The following is a 19,946-nucleotide window of genomic DNA, read 5'->3' as shown; positions in this document are numbered from 1 at the left end:
TGGAGCGCATCACGCTTATCTGTGTTTCTTTTTCTCCTACATTTATATATTGTGTAGGTCAATCAACTTTCTTTAGCATGAGATAAAAATATTTTAATTTTTATGACGTCATCATGCCTAAAAATTTTAATTACGTGGGTCATTAATTTCATCTTTACAGTAAATTTTAATCTGTAATAGCTCGTAAGAATAAAATGTGATAATCACGATTAAAACGTTTTATGGAAGCTATTGGATTGTAGATACGAATTCATGTAAACATTTTGCCAATCGGATGTTGTGACGTCATCATATGGCCAGTTGAATAAAAAAAGTCGTATTTTCATATTTTGCGTAATAGTTCATCACATTTAAAAGGGTGCGCATCTATATTTTACGTATTCAAATTTCTTCTACACGTTAATATGTTGTTCCTGAGATAATTTCCTTCTGAAATTGCTATCTAAGTGTTTCATTTTGATACCGTCGCCATGTTAAAAATTGGAATAAATGGCGGGTCCCGTAATTTCACCTATTCTACACTGTATGTAATATGTATACAGATTATACTGTTTGCATGTATATACTATATGACACAAAATTGACAGAATTCAGCACTAACAGCATATCATATTCTTCAGTTCTTGTCATAATGCCATAATCTTTATCTGTGTGCAATATTCCAACGTAAGACGTGCACGTGGCGTTTGTCGTGGTGCGGATAACTAACTCGTCAAAGTGACGAGTTTCATGTCTAGTATTACCATTAGTATATTACTTGCATTGGTTCTTATCGTTACAGCGTATTAGTTGATAGATGCGATTAAGGCGTATTAGTTGATAGATGCGATTAAGGCGTATTCGTTAATAGATGCGGTTAAGGCGTATTAGTTGATAGATGCGATTAAGGCGTATTCGTTGATAAATGCGATTAAGGCGTATTCGTTGATAGATGCGATTAAGGCGTATTCGTTGATAGATGCGATTAAGGCGTATTCGTTGATAGATGCGATTAAGGCGTATTAGTTGATAGATGCGATTAAGGCGTATTAGTTGATAGATGCGATGAAGGCGTAGACGACAGGAGCACAATGTAAAACAGGTATATTTTATCTGATTGTGAAATGTTGTTAATAAGATATCTAAGTAGTCCATCCAGCAAGCTGGATACAAACATTGTCAGTAGTTCATGTTCATTTTAAAATTCTATTAAAAATATTACAAATAAAACTATTAAATGAATGAAAAACGTTTAACTTCAATGATTTGATTATCCTGAGAGCACATTTTTATGTTGTATTATTAAATAAAGAGAGTGTACCTTCCCAGATTCTCTCGCTCTTTCATATCTTTTAAATAGGCTTTGGTATAGTTTGACGTCACCCGATGAAAATCCGATTAGCAATACATGTTACAATGTCTGATTGTAATAAATTATTGAAAAGTCATATTTGACTTTGGATTCCACGCTAGATTGTTCATTACACAACATTTTATATTATCCTAATTTTAGAATTTATATTTTTCAGAAATGAAAACAGAAAATCGACAACATGGCAACAGGTAACAACAAAATAAGCGTGTGTTTTTTTAGTAACGGCAAGTTATTCAAATCGTTGTCTTATTTGTTTTTCTGTTCTTACTATTTTTTTTTTATAGATTTTGATCTAGATTTAGTAAATGTTTCAACTTGGTATGATGAACGTAATCTCGTCACAATGCTGAAAGTTTTGTACCAAGATTTGATTGCAGTAACGAACATAGACAGCGCCACCAACACAATACACTTACTACAGGAATTAAGGGCAAATGGACGTTTAAGTTCCGAAAATCGTATATTGTTATACGATACAATAAAAGTAACTGAACAGTTTGGTGTCATCGATCGTCTCAAACAATCTTTTCTCGAAGTTCAAGAAATTAATAAGTTCACTCGATATCGACTACAAATTGTAGCTTTCGGAAATGGACTTAGACAGACTGATGTGGACAGAATCGATGCATTGTACAATGGTAGTGCGTTAAAGAATTATAAAGATGCCTGGAGTATGATTCTGGATTTGGAACAGAGAAAAATAATCTGTGAAGAGAAAATTGAAGAATTCATTAACAATTTAAGACAAGTTGGACTGGAATCAAAATTAACACCTCTGACTGAAGGTATGTTAGTGCGAAAAGCCTAAACAACATTAATTTGGTAAAAAGAAATTTAAAAACAGTCTGACAACATTAAATCCATGTCCGCCGACTGAAAGTGCATGTTAAAACTGTTGTTTTGTTATGTTAATTATTATTATTTTGTATATACAATGAAAAATATTTGTGTTCAATTAATGAAATAATTGATATTTTTAAAGAAGTACCGGTATAGAATATCATTGTAGCATAAATTCAGGTTTTATACTGTCATTTATTAAACAGGGCAAGTGGCAACCAGTAGTAATGATGAACAAGCAATGCGAAAAGGAGTTAAATCAGAAACAGGTTAGTTACTAATAAGTATAATTTTGCTCTCAATCGGTAGTTTTTTAAGGTAGAATAAGTAAGTATTTTTATTTTTTTTTTGTTCTTATTCTTATTATTTTATTATTTAAACAGGGCAAGCGGCAACCAGTAGTAATGAAAAACAAGGAATTCGAAAAGAGGGTAAATCAGAAACAGGTTAGTTGCTTCAGAATAATATTTAAACAAAATCTTGTTTGATATTTAATTCCAATCCTGACCACATGTAGGACGAAATAATAATTAGGAAGCTTCATTATTTAAAAAAATGTTGTTAACTTCATAATAAGTAAGACTCATATTACACATATTATTATTCTTTGAGAATCTCTGAATACAAATAAAAATAGGTCTACTAAAAAGTTAGATTTTCAGAGTAAATATTTATGTTTTATTAGTATTTTAATACACGGTGTTATGTATGAAAATGTTTATTTTTCTGTTTGCTGCCCTCTGTTGAGCATATTTAGACAACACCTGATGGATTAAAAATTGTGTTTGCCGCCCTCTATAATTCCGCCTATACTACAATCAATGGAAAAACGAAATTTCTGTAACAATAAAACATTCTTATGCATTAACAACAATCATATTATCTAGCTCTGAAAAAACATAAATAGTTTAATTTAGTAAAAATAATGCCTAATGGATCAATTGATAATCGGCAATGTAATAATATTAATAATGTTTTCCAAAAAAAATATATTCAGAAAAGATAGAATTAGTTATTTTTCCTTAAACAGATGAGGAAGTGTCGACGACTCAAGAAGAACAAGGAAAGCGAAGAGAATATAATGACTCTGCCTCACGAGGAAACAGAAAATCTTGGTTTGTTATCGTTCTCGAAAGATTGGGCTTGAAAAAATCAGATTCAAGTGAGTTACTTCAGTTATATGTACGCATTAATAATAATATAGTATTTAAAAAATTAATATCACAAAAAAAAAATTTCCTATTTAGAAAGTATATTAAGTAAAACTTAGTTTGATGGGTTTAGATAGATATATAATTTATGTTTGAAGAAATGTTTACCAAACAAAATCACATTGTCTTACTTTAATTTTGCTCATTTAATCATAATTAATTTGAAAATAAAATGTCTCCATAAAACAATTTTGTAATCAAATTCAAAAATAGTAATTGACCGTACTATTTCATGCTGATGTACTGTAGTTACAATCATATTAACTCAAACACATTTTAAAGTTTCGTTCTGATTAATGATATATTTTGTTTTCCGCCCTCTATAATCTAAAATAATTAGGGCCTATAATGCACATTTATGTCATTTGGCATACAATATTGTGGATCATGATCAATAATGAATGTAATTATGACGTAGATATTTGTGAGTTTAGTTTCAATCATAAACGTCCTCCGTAACAAATGGCCTTTTAACCTAATAACTTAAATGCATAATATATGTCAATATTATTTGTTATTGCTGTCGTATAAGCAAAAGTTGTAGGCTAATACTGATATATAGGCCTACCTGAAAAATCTTTAATTTCTTATACTACAATTTAACTTTTAATTCACCTACAAAAAAAAATTAATTCATGCGTCACACACAACCGCTAATGTCTTGAAATCGTTAATGTAGAATATCCGCTTTACACCGACATATGAAGTTTACTATAATCGGTGGATTGCTACATAACGACTATAAAAGATCGGTGCGGATCCAGTAGTTTCAGTTTTCTTCCTTTTTGATTGAATATATTGAGTTTTTCGTCCTCTATATAATTTACTTGGGTGTACAGTACTTCGGCTTTAATTTAACCACTAGACAATTTGTATTACAGTTGAACCTCTCGTAAGGAAGAGGCCACCCTCGGGACCGGGAAAAGAGGCCGTTTACGGGAGGTGACCGCTTACAAGAGGTTCTGCCGCGGATAGAAGGCCAAAATCACGTATTATGGCTATGCACGATATTTTTCGGCGTTCTTAACGCAACGAGTCTCTAAATTCTCCAACTATTAATTGTATTTTATTGTTTATAATCAGGTGGTTTAGTATTATTTATGATTTTCAGACAAATTTTAAAAGCTTTTATCATATGAAAATGGTCGGTCAAAATCTGTGTAGTTTTCTCATCTCATCTAAAAAACACAGGAATGTTCTTCACAGAAATGTTTTTAAAAACCGCTTTGAAATAAAGCTAATAATAATATATAGGGCACAATATATAATTATCAAAATTGTATTTTTGTCAAAAGTAAATAGGAATTTTTCGGGTGGCCGTGTACGGGAGGTAATTTACCATACAAAAAAAAAATTCATTTTTAGTGAAAAAACAGTGGCCGCGGCCGTTTACGGGAGGTACCAAAATGCACTAATTAAATAGGAAGAACAAGCGGGCTTTGAAAGTGCGGCCGTTAACGGAGGTGGCCGCTCACGGAGGAAATTGTAGGCATTCTAAATTAAAATTAACTTAAATCAAATATCTTTCTTGACATTTTTTTTTTTTTTTTTTTTTTTTCCATTAGAAAAAATTAAAGAATACCTGCTTCAAAGACAAAAGAAATTGTGTAGACAGGCCAGTAAATTTACACCAGCAACAATGCATGGTAGATACACAGTTGACATTTCACAGATGTTTACCGATATGGAACTACTGAAAAAACGTGAAAACAATAAAGGAAGTAAACCAACAACATTAACAGAAGTGGTAGATGTTATCAGCTCCACACCTGGATGTAGAGCTCTTATAGAGGGCGAGGGTGGGATAGGTAAATCTACCATATTAAGGCATTTATCATACAATTGGGCTACTGGGCAATCAATTAAAGTATTTAAAGGTAAAATTGTATTTCTTTTAAGTTTAAGAGATTTAGAACAAGATGACGACATCTTGGATATGATTGTAAAGGAAATTGATATGAAAGATTTCAGTAGGTGTACACAAATTATTAAAAAAGTGCCATTTCAAAATGTTCTAATGACCCATGAAGACAACCTAGTGTTGTTGTTAGATGGGTTAGATGAATTGAGATTTAATAATCCAAGCGTAATTAGTCTGTTCAGAAATAAGTATTTAGAGAAAAGTACAGTGATACTTACTTCACGATCAGAAAGCATAGACGAATTTGTAAAAGAGAGTAACGTACATGTAAGGGTTAAGGGATTTAATGACGAGAGCATAGGAAAATACATTGACAAACATTTTGAGTATTTTGAAGAACCACAATTGGGAAAATCCCTTAAAAAGGAATTAGATATTGACACGCGTCTTGAAACAGTTAGGCCTACGTGGTTGTGGTCGAAGGAGGACGATCGAAAACATCCTGAAGCGTATGCAATGTGCAAAAACCCGATGCTACTTCTTTCACTCTGTATATTGTGGGAAGATAATCAAAGTCTCCCCGAAAATAAAACTGACCTCTTCAAAGAACTCTTTCGTAGTATTTTGAATCAGTTCAACAAACAAGAAAATATACCAAAGATTTCTGAATTTGAAAAAACACCAGCGAAGTATGTAAATGCTATGATTTTATTAGGGAAATTTATGTATGATAGCTTAAAAGTAAACCAACTTTCAATAAACAAAACGGATTTGACTAAACATTCGAACAAAGCTATGGTTGATATGGCCTTAAAACTCGGGTTCGTCTACGAAGAAGCGCCAATTTCAAAATCTAAATTTGATAATATTTATATGCCTCCTCACAAATTGATAGTAGAGTCATTGGTGGGATTTTACTTGTGCAAATTATGTGAAAGTGAAGGTATTGAGAATGAGTGCTCAGATGTACGAACATTACTTACACCATTGAATGATGATGAGTGGGAGGTGATACGAGAGAGTGAGCATTTATACAGAGCGACAGAGTTTGCAATTGGTTTCCTTGGTGATAAAGCTGGCGGTTTCCTCAAGCACTGGGTTACAAATAGTTTGTCAAAATATCGCTATCTGTTGAGAAATTTAAACTTTGTTAAAAAAGAACATAAAGATGCTGTGGTAAATATATTAATTAATTACATGACAAGCAAAGATTTAGAAATAAATAATCATTTGGATGATATATCTACCTCCATAAGAATGTTTATTGATTACATTAGTCCAGGTGTACAATGTGACGGGCATTTCATACGTCTAATTATGCAATTGTATTGTATGCAATATTATGATCGTAGTGTCAGTGCCTTTTGTAGTAAGATGGCATTGAAGCGAAAGGGAAGAGTTATTGCACACATTTTAGGCATTGACGATAAATGTGACGGTGTTGAGATTGAGAATCTATCACGTGATGTATTTCATGACTTTGTATCAGAATGTTCTCTCAAACAAGTTCAATTAGCATTACGTCATCTCGATATCCTTGATAGTAACCTTCACAACATTGATGTTAATACAATGTCTTCATTTCTCATTATGTGTCCTAAGCTGAGGGTGCTTCGCATGATTGATTGCAATCTATCAGCTGACGACATTCGTCACGTGTCTGAAAAGTGTGCAATAAGAAATATTACATTTTATAAACATTTATTTTCATTCATTAGTTTTTAAATCTCGCAGCAAGCAGGTGTCAATTTTTAATATCGCAAATAATTGCATTTCTAACATTAAATTTATATACAATATAAAAACGACCTTTTATATATAAATCGTATAGTAGATTAAATCAATATGATAATCTAAAACATAAAATGTTTTTAAACATTTTATTTTCACATACTTTACCTTCATCAACGGAGCGCGCGCGTACTTCCGCACGCGGCACACTAGCAACGCAAGTAATAATTATTAACAGCTGTAGCATGCAGATAAACAAGAATGTTTGTTTCTTATTCTTTTATAATAATGCAATGTTTTTTACTTGATATATTGTATAGAATTGGTTGTGCGTGTTTTAAAGTAATTATGTGATAATATTATATTAAATGTAATTAATACAACTCTTTATAATTAGGTTGGATGGTTAAATACTAAAAGTGGTACAACTTGAAACTACAAAACATAACATGAACATTAATGATGAAACGTAATTTGTTATCAAAAGCAGTTTTATTAAATGAAAACGTAATTATAAATTATATTAACAAATAAACACATAATGAGATGTCTTTGGCACAGTAACAACAACAGAACAAAGTTGTAGTAGAATTTGTAAAACTAAAAATGACAAAAATCAAACAATGAAGACATTATATAATATAGTTTGACATCAATGAATTTTGCATTTAGTTTCATTGGTGTGTTTTTAAATATATTTTTTGATGTTGAAATATTTTTTCTATATGATGTAGAAATAGTGAAATATAATTCTGTATAAAATAAATTTAAAGTTGATAAGTTATGGATTACCATTTTTTTATCACTATTTGTATTATATTAAAAGTTCTACATAAGATATATTTGTGTACAGTCTTTGATTTTCTTTATGTTGTAAGAGTAATAACACTTGGTGTTAACAATAGTTTAAACCTGAACACTGTGCTGACTTGTAATAACACTTGGTGTTAACAATAGTTTAAACCTGAACACTGTGCTGACTTGTAATAACACTTGGTGTTAACAATAGTTTAAACCTGAACACTGTGCTGACTTGTAATAACACTTGGTGTTAACAATAGTTTAAACCTGAACACTGTGCTGACTTGTAATAACACTTGGTGTTAACAATAGTTTAAACCTGAACACTGTGCTGACTTGTAATAACACTTGGTGTTAACAATAGTTTAAACCTGAACACTGTGCTGACTTGTAATAACACTTGGTGTTAACAATAGTTTAAACCTGAACACTGTGCTGACTTGTAATAACACTTGGTGTTAACAATAGTTTAAACCTGAACACTGTGCTGACTTGTAATAACACTTGGTGTTAACAATTAGCTTAAACCTGAACACTGTGCTAACTTGTAATAACACTTGGTGTTAACAATAGTTTAAACCTGAACACTGTGCTGACTTGTAATAACACTTGGTGTTAACAATAGTTTAAACCTGAACACTGTGCTGACTTGTAATAACACTTGGTGTTAACAATAGTTTAAACCTGAACACTGTACTGACTTGTAATAACACTTGGTGTTAACAATAGTTTAAACCTGAACACTGTGCTGACTTGTAATAACACTTGGTGTTAACAATAGTTTAAACCTGAACACTGTGCTGTGCAGAAAACAACAGTAACTACTTGCATAGAAATAAATGTCAGAGCTCAAGATCTGCGTCGCTGATGACTTGTTCTTTACAGTTTTTGATAATGCCAGAGTGATCAGTGGAGCGTAACACTTTTAGTGGTTCTATGGGATCCATCACAGCTTTTGAGTCTCTCACCATAGTTTTACTGCCTTTGAATTTACCTAAAAACAAAATAAGATAATGAATTTTTGAAATGAATGAGAACAATCAATGCCTAGAAGTTTGCATACTACCGTAGAAGTCTATAAAACAATATGATTAATATGTCAAAGACAAAACTGACCTTGATGAATGACCATCTTCTCCAGCTTCCTCTTTGCAGCTGCTCTCTCCACTATCTTCTGGTCAATGGTGTTAATGGTCACTAACCTGTAGACAATCACTGGCTTTTCTTTACCAATTCTGTGGCATCTATCTTGGGCTTATAGATCTGACTGTGGATTCTATAATACAACTATATATGCTACTTCACATAATGTATTGAAAGTCACTACACTAAAACAAACATTACACCACAAGCTTGTGACTAATTATTAAAACATGGGTTCAAGGATGTAGCGAATCAGATGCGCTGAAATGAGTCACTAGTGCGCTCTTTATTTTTTCACTATCATGCACTTGAGTGCAAAAAGTGCGCAGCAAAAAAGCATATTGCACTCGTGACTCTATGTGTAAATCGTATGGCAGATTATTGATCATGCTGCAATAAAATGTAGTAATTATTTATTTAACTTGCCCAATCACTGTCATATATAATGACTGTGTCAGCTGTTGTCAAGTTGATGCCTAACCCACCAGCTCTTGTTAAAAGCATAACGATGAAATAATCAGGATCATTGCTGAAATTACTAATCTGAGAAGATAAGAAAACAATCTTCCACTATTTTTTAATAATTGAAAAACAAATTATCATGATTCATGGCTGCTATTATAAAAAAAAACCAAAACAAAACATGGTCTGTGGCCTGCTACAAGTCCAACTGATATTATTGTATTAAAGATAATTATCATTACTTGGGTTGGAGGTGTAAAAATGAAGACAAACACATTTGCCAACTGAATTAAGTTTTCTCTTTACTCTCTCGTATTCTTGACTAAATGCTTACATTTTGTCTATCAGTAAAAACATTCTTGCACTCATTCTAAAAAAAACCCAAAACGTAATAACACAGCAGTAGGCCTAGTTGCTGCTAAAATCAGAATGTGAAATGTCTATATCAACTGGCCATTCATTGTGCATTAAGTATAATTTACATTTACAAATTGGCAAAAACATATTTTTTTTTACTTTGTATCCATGAGTGCTTACCTGTCAACAGCCATCTAGACGACAGTAGTTCTGTCTCTGTACATGGTGGAGGTAGATAGAGGTCTACATGGTCGTGGTGGAGGTATTTTATAATAACTCCAATGTTTGTGTATAGCAGCTGTAATCTTCACGTATGTAACGCACTGTCATCCTGCTGTAAAAAGATGAAGACAATTCTGATCAGACATTGAGTTCACCTACGTTAATTAGGCCTAGTAGTAGACTATACTAAACTAGGCTAGTTTAAGTTAAAATTACAATTCACACTTCCCTCTCCTCCGACTCTCCGGATTCGGCTGGCTAGGTAGGAGAGAAAAGAGTGGTGGTAGGCCTACACCCATCTGGCTGGCTGTGTGTGATAATTGTCACGTTAGATAGGTGCCAGGCAGGCACCACCAGTAGGCCTAGCGTAATACCAAAACAGAAAAAAACTATAAACAACCAGCTTACCTAAGTTTTGTGGCTCTTAGAACAGGCTAGGCCTACACCTTTTATTACAGTATTCATAAAGGCCGCGCTGTGTGAATTGATACCAACAAACACCTGCTCTCTCTCCTCATTTTTCAAATACAAAATCAAAGAGCGCCTTCAACGGACAATGAGACCGTACCAGTTTTTGAAAAATAATTTATTTTATCAATTTAATTTTTATCACTATGTCGATATCAAAATAAAACCAAATTCGTTTTTTTTCTACCCAGAATTTAAATACAATACAACAACAATTGTTTTGTAATATTGTCGGCGCAGTGACGATGCGATAATGCTGAGTCATCATATAATAAGGACTGTGCAAAGATGCCAGCTTTAGCATAAAAACAATATCAAATATGTAAAAGGTATAAAATGATGAATGCCGACTTGACAAAGAAAGAAAATGGAAGAATATGAGAATTGTTTGAAGGTTTTCATGACGAAATCAAATATTATATAAAGTTTGCAGTACATACACCACGCGTATAGAATAATAGTTCTGAAATGAATGAATTGTTAAGTTTCTCGACATTTCAATCAAATAAATTTATACTTTGATCGTCTTCAAGAGAATCAGAAAACACTGCTCCTCACTCTTAAGGACGATCATGATATCTATGGATGGGACAATCAAAGCATAATATTGATCGAAACGGTAAGAAACTCACGTCAGTTCTTTCAGAACTTGTACCGCAAACTTTATATAAATATGAGAATTCACAAATCATCAATAAACAATTCCTCACATCATCCTGACTACCTTCTTACACGAAAATGGCAAAAGCCGGAGGTCTAAAACTTAGTCATTTAAATCCATGGAGCATTGTAAATAAAATGGATGAACTTACATTTCTCTTAAATAAACTAAACATTGATATTCTAAGTATCAGCGAAACTTTTCTAAACGAGAATATTACCGACGCTTATGTCAGTATTGATGGGTTTAATATAGTTAGACACGATAGAAGAGAGAGAAAGGGGGGAGTCTGCATATAATGTTAAAAACGGTATATCGACATGACTTAAGTAATGACATTGTGGAGGGTGTCTGGATTGAATTAACGAGAAAACAATCCGATAATATTTTAATCTATGGATTATATCGTCCGCCGGATAGTAGTGATTAGTACTTTGATAAAATAATTGATATTATTGAAACGGCATCAGCTGAAAACAAAGAAATGATTATTCTGGGTGATTTAAATATTGATTATAAATTTGATGAGGATCTATATAATAACCCAATTAATTTGATCGAAAATTATGTTCTCCGTGCAACAATTAATTACCAAACCAACACGAGTTACTCAAACGACGTCAACTTGTATTGACCTTATTCTCAGCTCAATGCCTGACCAACATTATATGAGTGACGTAGCTAAAGTTGCTCTCAGTGACCATTTCATGGTTTATACTTGTTTGAAGTCAATTAAGGAACCTATTAAACATAAAACTGTTACTTTTAGAAATTTCAAAAACTTTGACAAAAATGTATTTATCAATGCTATACGGGAATGCGAGTCAGTACAAAATACCGACATTTCCTTAGATATAAATGAAATGTGGACAAATTGGCGGAATTCATTCTTAGCTATTTGTAACAAGCATGCACCATTCAGAACAACTAGATTAAAACAAAGATATACCCCATGGATGTCACCCGATATTATTAAGTTAATATATAAACGTGATTATTGTAAGCCTCTATCCGATAGGCACAAAACACGTAAAATTCGAAATTTAGTGAACAAGAGTATTAAAAAGGCTAAATCTACCTATTATGATAATATAGGAAACAAATTTAAAAATGACCGGCCCAAAACAGCTGTGGCGCGAACTAAATCAAATTACTGGTAAATCAAAGGAGAGACGGTCAATTCATCCCGACATTGACTGCGACGCAATTAGTGATTATTTTGCAAACATAGACAAACCATCTCAAGTAAATTGAATAACACGACTCTAGATTGGACAAATCCAAATTGTAGATATTCTTTTTCATTTGAACAATTGACAGAAGAACTAAAGCTGTTTCAAGTCTACCGGATAGTAGCAATAATGATATTTTAGGTTTTGCTAGTAAATTGCTAAGGATTGCAGCAGAACATATATCTTTACCCCTGTACAGAATGATTAACATCTCTTTAACATCAGGGAAATTACCAAATGACTGGAAAGAAGCAAAGACCACATCAATCTATAAAGAGAATGGCTGCAAACAAATACTGTCAAATTACAGGCCAATATAAGTTGTGTGTCAAATCGCCAAGTTAGTAAAAAGAAATTAAAAAACAAATAGTTAAAATTTAGTGAACATGATCTCATGAATGTTGATCAATTTGCTTTTAGGAAAAACCATTCCATGCAGTAAATTGCCTCCATAGAGTGATTGATGATTGGCTAGAAATTCTCGATGAATCAGAAATGGTGGGTGTATGCTTCCTTGATATCTCAAAGTGTTTCGACACCATTAATCATTCTATTTTAATAAATAAACTTTCACACTTATGGATTCAATACCGTCGAAATTGATTGGTTCAGAAATTATCTAAGCAATAGAAAACAAATTGTCGTTTGCAACGGTAGTAAATCCAAAGCAACCAATATTGACATAGGTATACCGCAGGGAAGTTGGTTAGGTCCTATTTTATTTTTAATATTTATTAATGACATTTCACAGTACATCTCCCCTGGTAGTATATTTGCTGACGATGTTGCTATCTTTGTTAATGGGAGTTCAACAAATGAAATCAATCAAAAGCTTCAAACTATTATGGATAATGTCAATACATGGTATGAGGACAACAAACTCAGTATAAACCTCCTAGAGTAAAACAAAAGTTATGTTAATTCGAGGGCAACGTTCTAGCCCAGATCGTGATATTAATATTTTCTTAAATGGTAAAAAGCTTAAAAATTCTAAGCACACTCGATATCTAGGTGTAGAAATTGACGAACATTTAACGTGGAATAATCATGTTAGTAATCTGTGTAAGTCACTTGGACACAAAATTACAATTTTTAACAAAGTAAGTAGATTTCTAAACAAAAGCCTTCTAGAAAAAATTTACAGAATGACTATATACAGCCATGTAGCGACGATGCCATTTCTGTATGGGGTAATACATCTGAAACAAATAATTATAAGTAAAATATTTAGGTTTCAACAACCAGCGGCAAGAATAATTACAAAGAACCACTACTTCATAAACAGTAGAGGTGAAAACATAGTTAAGCAATTATCTTGGCAAAGTTTTGAGCAGAGAAAAAATTACTCCCTTGCTACATTCATTGATACAATCAATTGTATAAGTGTGTCCACGGTGCTGCACCAGATAGACTTTGTAATGAAATCGAGATGGTAATAGACAGACATAGATATAACACGAGAGCTTCTGAGACATTAAATGTTGTTCCCCCGATACCAAACACGAATAAAATGAAAGAACAATCACTGAGGGTCGCAGGGGCAAACATATGGAATAACATACATTTTGACATTCAAAATTCAATTTCCATTAATGCGTTCAAATCAAGTTATAAAAACACTTTTTTTATCTAGGGAAATACTTTTTTAAAAATTTTAATCTGTTCAATGTATTTTTTTATGTGGTGTAATCTTTTTTATGAACATCTTTGTTAACTTGGATTTTTAATCATTTTTTTGTTGTATTTTTAATGTATGGTTCTCAAATTTTAGTACTATTTTAGACTGTTTAATTTTAACATTTTTTACTATTTTTAAGAAACTATGTATTAAATAATTTTATGAACATCTTTTTACCTTGGATTTTTAATCATAATTTTGTATTTTTAATGTTTGATTCTCACATTTTAGTGTTATTTTAGACTGTTTAATTTTGTTTTGTCTTGTGTGGGTTCGTGCCACTTTTATTATCAAACTATGTTATAAATATTATATTTTTTAAACATATTTTTTCCTCTCGTTTATATCTTACAATGTTAAAAGTAATTGTAATAAAAACGTTGCATTCATTATTTTAAATTTTAAAAAAGTAATTTAAATATATAAAATAATTAACAAAATGCCTAATAAAAGACGATAAAAATTGATTAAAAACGTACCGTACTTTTGACAGTTGTAATTATTCTATAATTATAGAATAATTACAGACTGTTTAATTTTAGCATTTTTAAAGAAACTATGTATTATATAATTATATATATTGTTATGTTTTATACTGGACCTTTTGAAAAACAACAATGTCCCCTTTGTGGGACAACGTTGATATTGTCATCCAGTAGAAATATGTTTATAAATAAAATAAAATAAAATAAATGGATTTGTTCGATGGAACGCAAACCGGGCACTAGATGCTACCCAGTCTGGAGCATCCATCCCCCAGTACATATAGTGGGCTGCACCAGCGTGCCCTCAACAAACTAGCAAAGCAAATGATTGGAAAAAAAGTGTACAAAAGTTTTATCATCCCAAACAAGCACCAGAGCACTCATCAGAGTTGAGTACCTGTACAACCAGTCGAACAGATTGCTTGATTACAACTAATGATGAAGACTTTGACGGTGAAATTTACCGCCATCTAGGAGGACCAGTATTGTCTGCTGTGCTATGTGTTTATACATGAGCAGCCATATAATTATAACTGAGGCCAGTTTTGGTAGCACCGCCCACTTTCCCAGAACCCTCTGGTACAGAAAACTATGGGGCGCCATAAGCAGCAAAAGTGTGTAGCTGAAAAATGTATGTGTACATTTAAAATGTGTGTGTGTGTAATTGCAAAATGTATTTGTAAACCTAAAAATGTGTGTGTATTTGTAAAATTCATGTTTGTAATTGTAAAACGTAGTTGTACATTTGTAAAATGTAGTTGTAAACTTTTAAAATGTAGTTGTACACTTTTAAAATGTAGTTGTAACAAGGAATGTACACTTGTAACGCTTGGTTAGAGATCTCTAATCAAGCGTGAAGACCATACCATTTCTCGAAAGGGGTTTATCGTCTAGAATGGCTAGATGACCGGCGGCCTGCCACCGCCTGCGAATAACCTCTACGCACCCTCATGGTATTCAGCAAGTGAGACGAGCATGCACCACATGTTTGGATGGAATCTGGAATGCATACCCATACTTCTTTTAATCGTTGATTAGGGCTATCTAGAGCTATATTGTGTAGTCGTTTTTTGATAACTGAGAACTATCAGTGTGTATCATCCTCGTACATAACTGTTTCTTAGTTGTAATAAAGATCACATTATTATAACATCTAGCATGTTATTATAGTATATAAATTTATAGGTACCAATACTAATATTTTTATTTTCAAAAAAATTCGATAAGTATTTTAATAACACTAAAACAACATTCTTAATATAACAAATGATATGTAGTACTACTAAATCAATGTCTAATGCATAAAGGACTATGTACAGTATTATGATCAGTGTAGTTACAATTTGATAACTGAGCACGCATCTTTTAATATCTACCTCATCAATAATTAGCATTGATATCATATATCAGATTGTTGGATATGATCAGTGTAGTCATAATTTGATAACTGAGCACGCATCTTTTAATATCTACCTCATCAATAATTATTATTAATAATCTATATCACATTGTTCGATATAATCAGTGTAGTCAAAATTTGATAACTGAGCACGCATCTTTTAATATCTACCTCATCAATAATTATTACTAATAATCTATATCACATTGTGCGATATGATCAGTGTAGTCAGAATTTGATAACTGAGCACGCATCTTTTAATATCTACCTCATCAATAATTATTATTAATAATCTATATCACATTGTTCGATATAATCAGTGTAGTCAAAATTTGATAACTGAGCACGCATCTTTTAATATCTACCTCATCAATAATTATTACTAATATATCACATTGTGCGATATGATCAGTGTAGTCAGAATTTGATAACTGAGCACGCATCTTTTAATATCTACCTCATCAATAATTATTATTAATATCTTATATCACATTGTTGGATATGATCAGTGTAGTCATAATTTGATAACTGAGCACGCATCTTTAAATGTTTACCTCATCAATAATTATTATTAATAATCTATAGCACATTGTTTGATATGATCATTGTAGTCATAATTTGATAACTGAGCACGCACCTTTTAATATCTACCTCATCAATAATTAATGTTAATAATCTAAATCACATGGTTGGATATGATCAGTGTAGTCATAATTTGATTACTGAGCACGCATCTTTTAATATCTACCTCATCAATAATTATTATTAATATCTTATATCACATTGTTGGATATGATCAGTGTAGTCATAATTTGATAACTGAGCACGCATCTTTAAATATCTACATCATCAATAATTATTAATAATAATCTATATCACATTTTGGGATATGATCAGTGTAGTCATAATTTGATAACTGAGCACGCATCTTTTAATATCTACCTCATCAATAATTATTATTAATATCTTATATCACATTGTTGGATATGATCAGTGTAGTCAGAATTTGATAACTGAGCACGCATCTTTAAATATCTTACCTCATCAATAATTATTATTAATAATCTATATCACATTGTTGGATATAATCAGTGTAGTCATAATTTGATAACTGAGCACGCATCTTTTAATATCTACCTCATCAATAATTATTATTAATTATCTATAGCACATTGTTTGATATGATCAGTGTAGTCATAATTTGATAACTGAGCACGCATCTTTAAATATCTACATCATCAATAATTATTAATAATAATCTATATCACATTTTTGGATATGATCAGTGTAGTCATAATTTGATAACTGAGCACGCATCTTTAAATATCCACCTAATCAATAATTATTAATAATATCATATATCACATTGTTCGATATGATCAGTGTAGTCAGAATTTGATAACTGAGCACGCATCTTTTAATATCTACCTCATCAATAATTATTATTAATATCTTATATCACATTGTTGGATATGATCAGTGTAGTCAGAATTTGATAACTGAGCACGCATCTTTTAATATCTACCTCATCAATAATTATTATTAATAATCTATAGCACATTGTTTGATATGATCAGTGTAGTCATAATTTGATAACTGAGCACGCATCTTTAAATATCTACCTCATCAATAATTATTATTAATAATCTATAGCACATTGTTTGATATGATCAGTGTAGTCAGAATTTGATAACTGAGCATGCATCTTTAATATCTACCTCATCAATAATTATTATTAATAATCTATAGCACATTGTTTGATATGATCAGTGTAGTCATAATTTGATAACTGAGCACGCATCTTTTAATATCTACCTCATCAATAATTAATGTTAATAATCTAAATCACATTGTTGGATATGATCAGTGTAGTCATAATTTGATAACTGAGCACGCATCTTTAAATATCTACCTCATCAATAATTATTATTAATAATCTATATCACATTGTTGGATATAATCAGTGTAGTCATAATTTGATAACTGAGCACGCATCTTTAAATATCTACATCATCAATAATTATTAATAATAATCTATATCACATTTTGGGATATGATTAGTGTAGTCATAATTTGATAACTGAGCACGCATCTTTCAATATCTACATCATCAATAATTATTATTAATATCTTATATCACATTGTTTGATATGATCAGTGTAGTCAGAATTTGATAACTGAGCACGCATCTTTTAATATCTACCTCATCAATAATTATTATTAATATCTTATATCACATTGTTGGATATGATCATTGTAGTCAGAATTTGATAACTGAGCACGCATCTTTTAATATCTACCTCATCAATAATTATTATTAATAATCTATAGCACATTGTTTGATATGATCATTGTAGTCATAATTTGATAACTGAGCACGCACCTTTTAATATCTACCTCATCAATAATTAATGTTAATAATCTAAATCACATTGTTGGATATGATCAGTGTAGTCATAATTTGATTACTGAGCACGCATCTTTTAATATCTACCTCATCAATAATTATTATTAATATCTTATATCACATTGTTGGATATAATCAGTGTAGTCATAATTTGATAACTGAGCACGCATCTTTAAATATCTACATCATCAATAATTATTAATAATAATCTATATCACATTTTGGGATATGATTAGTGTAGTCATAATTTGATAACTGAGCACGCATCTTTCAATATCTACATCATCAATAATTATTATTAATATCTTATATCACATTGTTTGATATGATCAGTGTAGTCAGAATTTGATAACTGAGCACGCATCTTTTAATATCTACCTCATCAATAATTATTATTAATATCTTATATCACATTGTTGGATATGATCAGTGTAGTCAGAATTTGATAACTGAGCACGCATCTTTTAATATCTACCTCATCAATAATTATTATTAATAATCTATAGCACATTGTTTGATATGATCAGTGTAGTCATAATTTGATAACTGAGCACGCATCTTTAAATATCTACCTCATCAATAATTATTATTAATAATCTATAGCACATTGTTTGATATGATCAGTGTAGTCAGAATTTGATAACTGAGCACGCATCTTTTAATATCTACCTCATCAATAATTATTATTAATAATCTATAGCACATTGTTTGATATGATCAGTGTAGTCATAATTTGATAACTGAGCACGCATCTTTTAATATCTACCTCATCAATAATTATTGTTAATAATCTAAATCACATTGTTGGATATGATCAGTGTAGTCATAATTTGATAACTGAGCACGCATCTTTAAATATCTACCTCATCAATAATTATTATTAATAATCTATATCACATTGTTGGATATAATCAGTGTAGTCATAATTTGATAACTGAGCACGCATCTTTAAATATCTACATCATCAATAATTATTAATAATAATCTATATCACATTTTGGGATATGATTAGTGTAGTCATAATTTGATAACTGAGCACGCATCTTTCAATATCTACATCATCAATAATTATTATTAATATCTTATATCACATTGTTTGATATGATCAGTGTAGTCATAATTTGATAACTGAGCACGCATCTTTAAATATCTACATCATCAATAATTATTAATAATAATCTATATCACATTGTGGGATATGATCAGTGTAGTCATAATTTGATAACTGAGCACGCATCTTTAAATATCTACCTCATCAATAATTATTATTAAGATCTTATATCACAATGTTGGATACGATTAGTGTAGTCAGAATTTGATAACTGAGCACGCATCTTTAAATATCTACATCATCAATAATTATTAATAATAATCTATATCACATTGTGGGATATGATCAGTGTAGTCATAATTTGATAACTGAGCACGCATCTTTTAATATCTACCTCATCAATAATTATTATTAATATCTTATATCACATTGTTGGATATGATCAGTGTAGTCAGAATTTGATAACTGAGCACGCATCTTTCAATATCTACCTCATCAATAATTGTTATTAATATCTTATATCACATTGTTGGATATGATCAGTGTAGTCAGAATTTGATAACTGAGCACGCATCTTTTAATA

At 31.1% G+C, this 19,946-nt stretch overlaps 2 protein-coding genes and 1 long non-coding RNA gene across 3 annotated transcripts in view; 2 read left to right on the top strand and 1 right to left on the bottom strand.

Annotated features, from left to right (window-relative positions):
* Nucleotides 1-1,630: 1,630 nt before the first annotated feature.
* Nucleotides 1,631-19,946, top strand: part of LOC140044561 (uncharacterized) — a 63,551-nt gene continuing 45,235 nt past the window's right edge. Inside the window, exon 1 of the mRNA XM_072089126.1 lies at nucleotides 1,631-2,139. Within this exon, the coding sequence (XP_071945227.1) occupies nucleotides 1,698-2,139 (442 nt within the window). The 5' untranslated portion in view covers nucleotides 1,631-1,697. The remainder of the gene's footprint in view (nucleotides 2,140-19,946) is intronic.
* On the top strand, nucleotides 2,436-6,991 carry LOC140043252 (uncharacterized). Its single transcript, XM_072087755.1, has 4 exons — nucleotides 2,436-2,463; nucleotides 2,578-2,640; nucleotides 3,225-3,356; nucleotides 4,971-6,991. Exons 1-4 carry the CDS (start codon nucleotides 2,436-2,438, stop codon nucleotides 6,989-6,991), a joined length of 2,244 nt encoding a protein of 747 aa, XP_071943856.1.
* Nucleotides 8,417-10,585, bottom strand: LOC140043375 (uncharacterized). Its single transcript, XR_011844300.1, has 4 exons — nucleotides 10,391-10,585; nucleotides 9,941-10,094; nucleotides 8,915-9,484; nucleotides 8,417-8,792 (listed from the first exon to the last, which is right to left on the bottom strand). It is a non-coding gene; the product is annotated as an uncharacterized lncRNA (long non-coding RNA).

Source organism: Antedon mediterranea, chromosome 3 (assembly GCF_964355755.1).
Source record: "Antedon mediterranea chromosome 3, ecAntMedi1.1, whole genome shotgun sequence".
NCBI classification, from domain to species: Eukaryota; Metazoa; Echinodermata; class Crinoidea; order Comatulida; family Antedonidae; genus Antedon; species Antedon mediterranea.
Note: the sequence above shows the minus strand (reverse complement) of the source record. Positions and strands in the feature narration are given on the sequence as shown.

Bases quoted from the DNA above. Each gene is read 5' to 3' on its own strand.
- LOC140043252 (XM_072087755.1), top strand. From the start codon at position 2,436: ATGCGAAAAGGAGTTAAATCAGAAACAG. The intron at 2,464-2,577 runs GTTAGTTACTAA...TTATTTAAACAG, and splicing joins AGGAGTTAAATCAGAAACAG to GGCAAGCGGCAACCAGTAGT. The intron at 3,357-4,970 runs GTGAGTTACTTC...TTTTTCCATTAG, and splicing joins CTTGAAAAAATCAGATTCAA to AAAAAATTAAAGAATACCTG.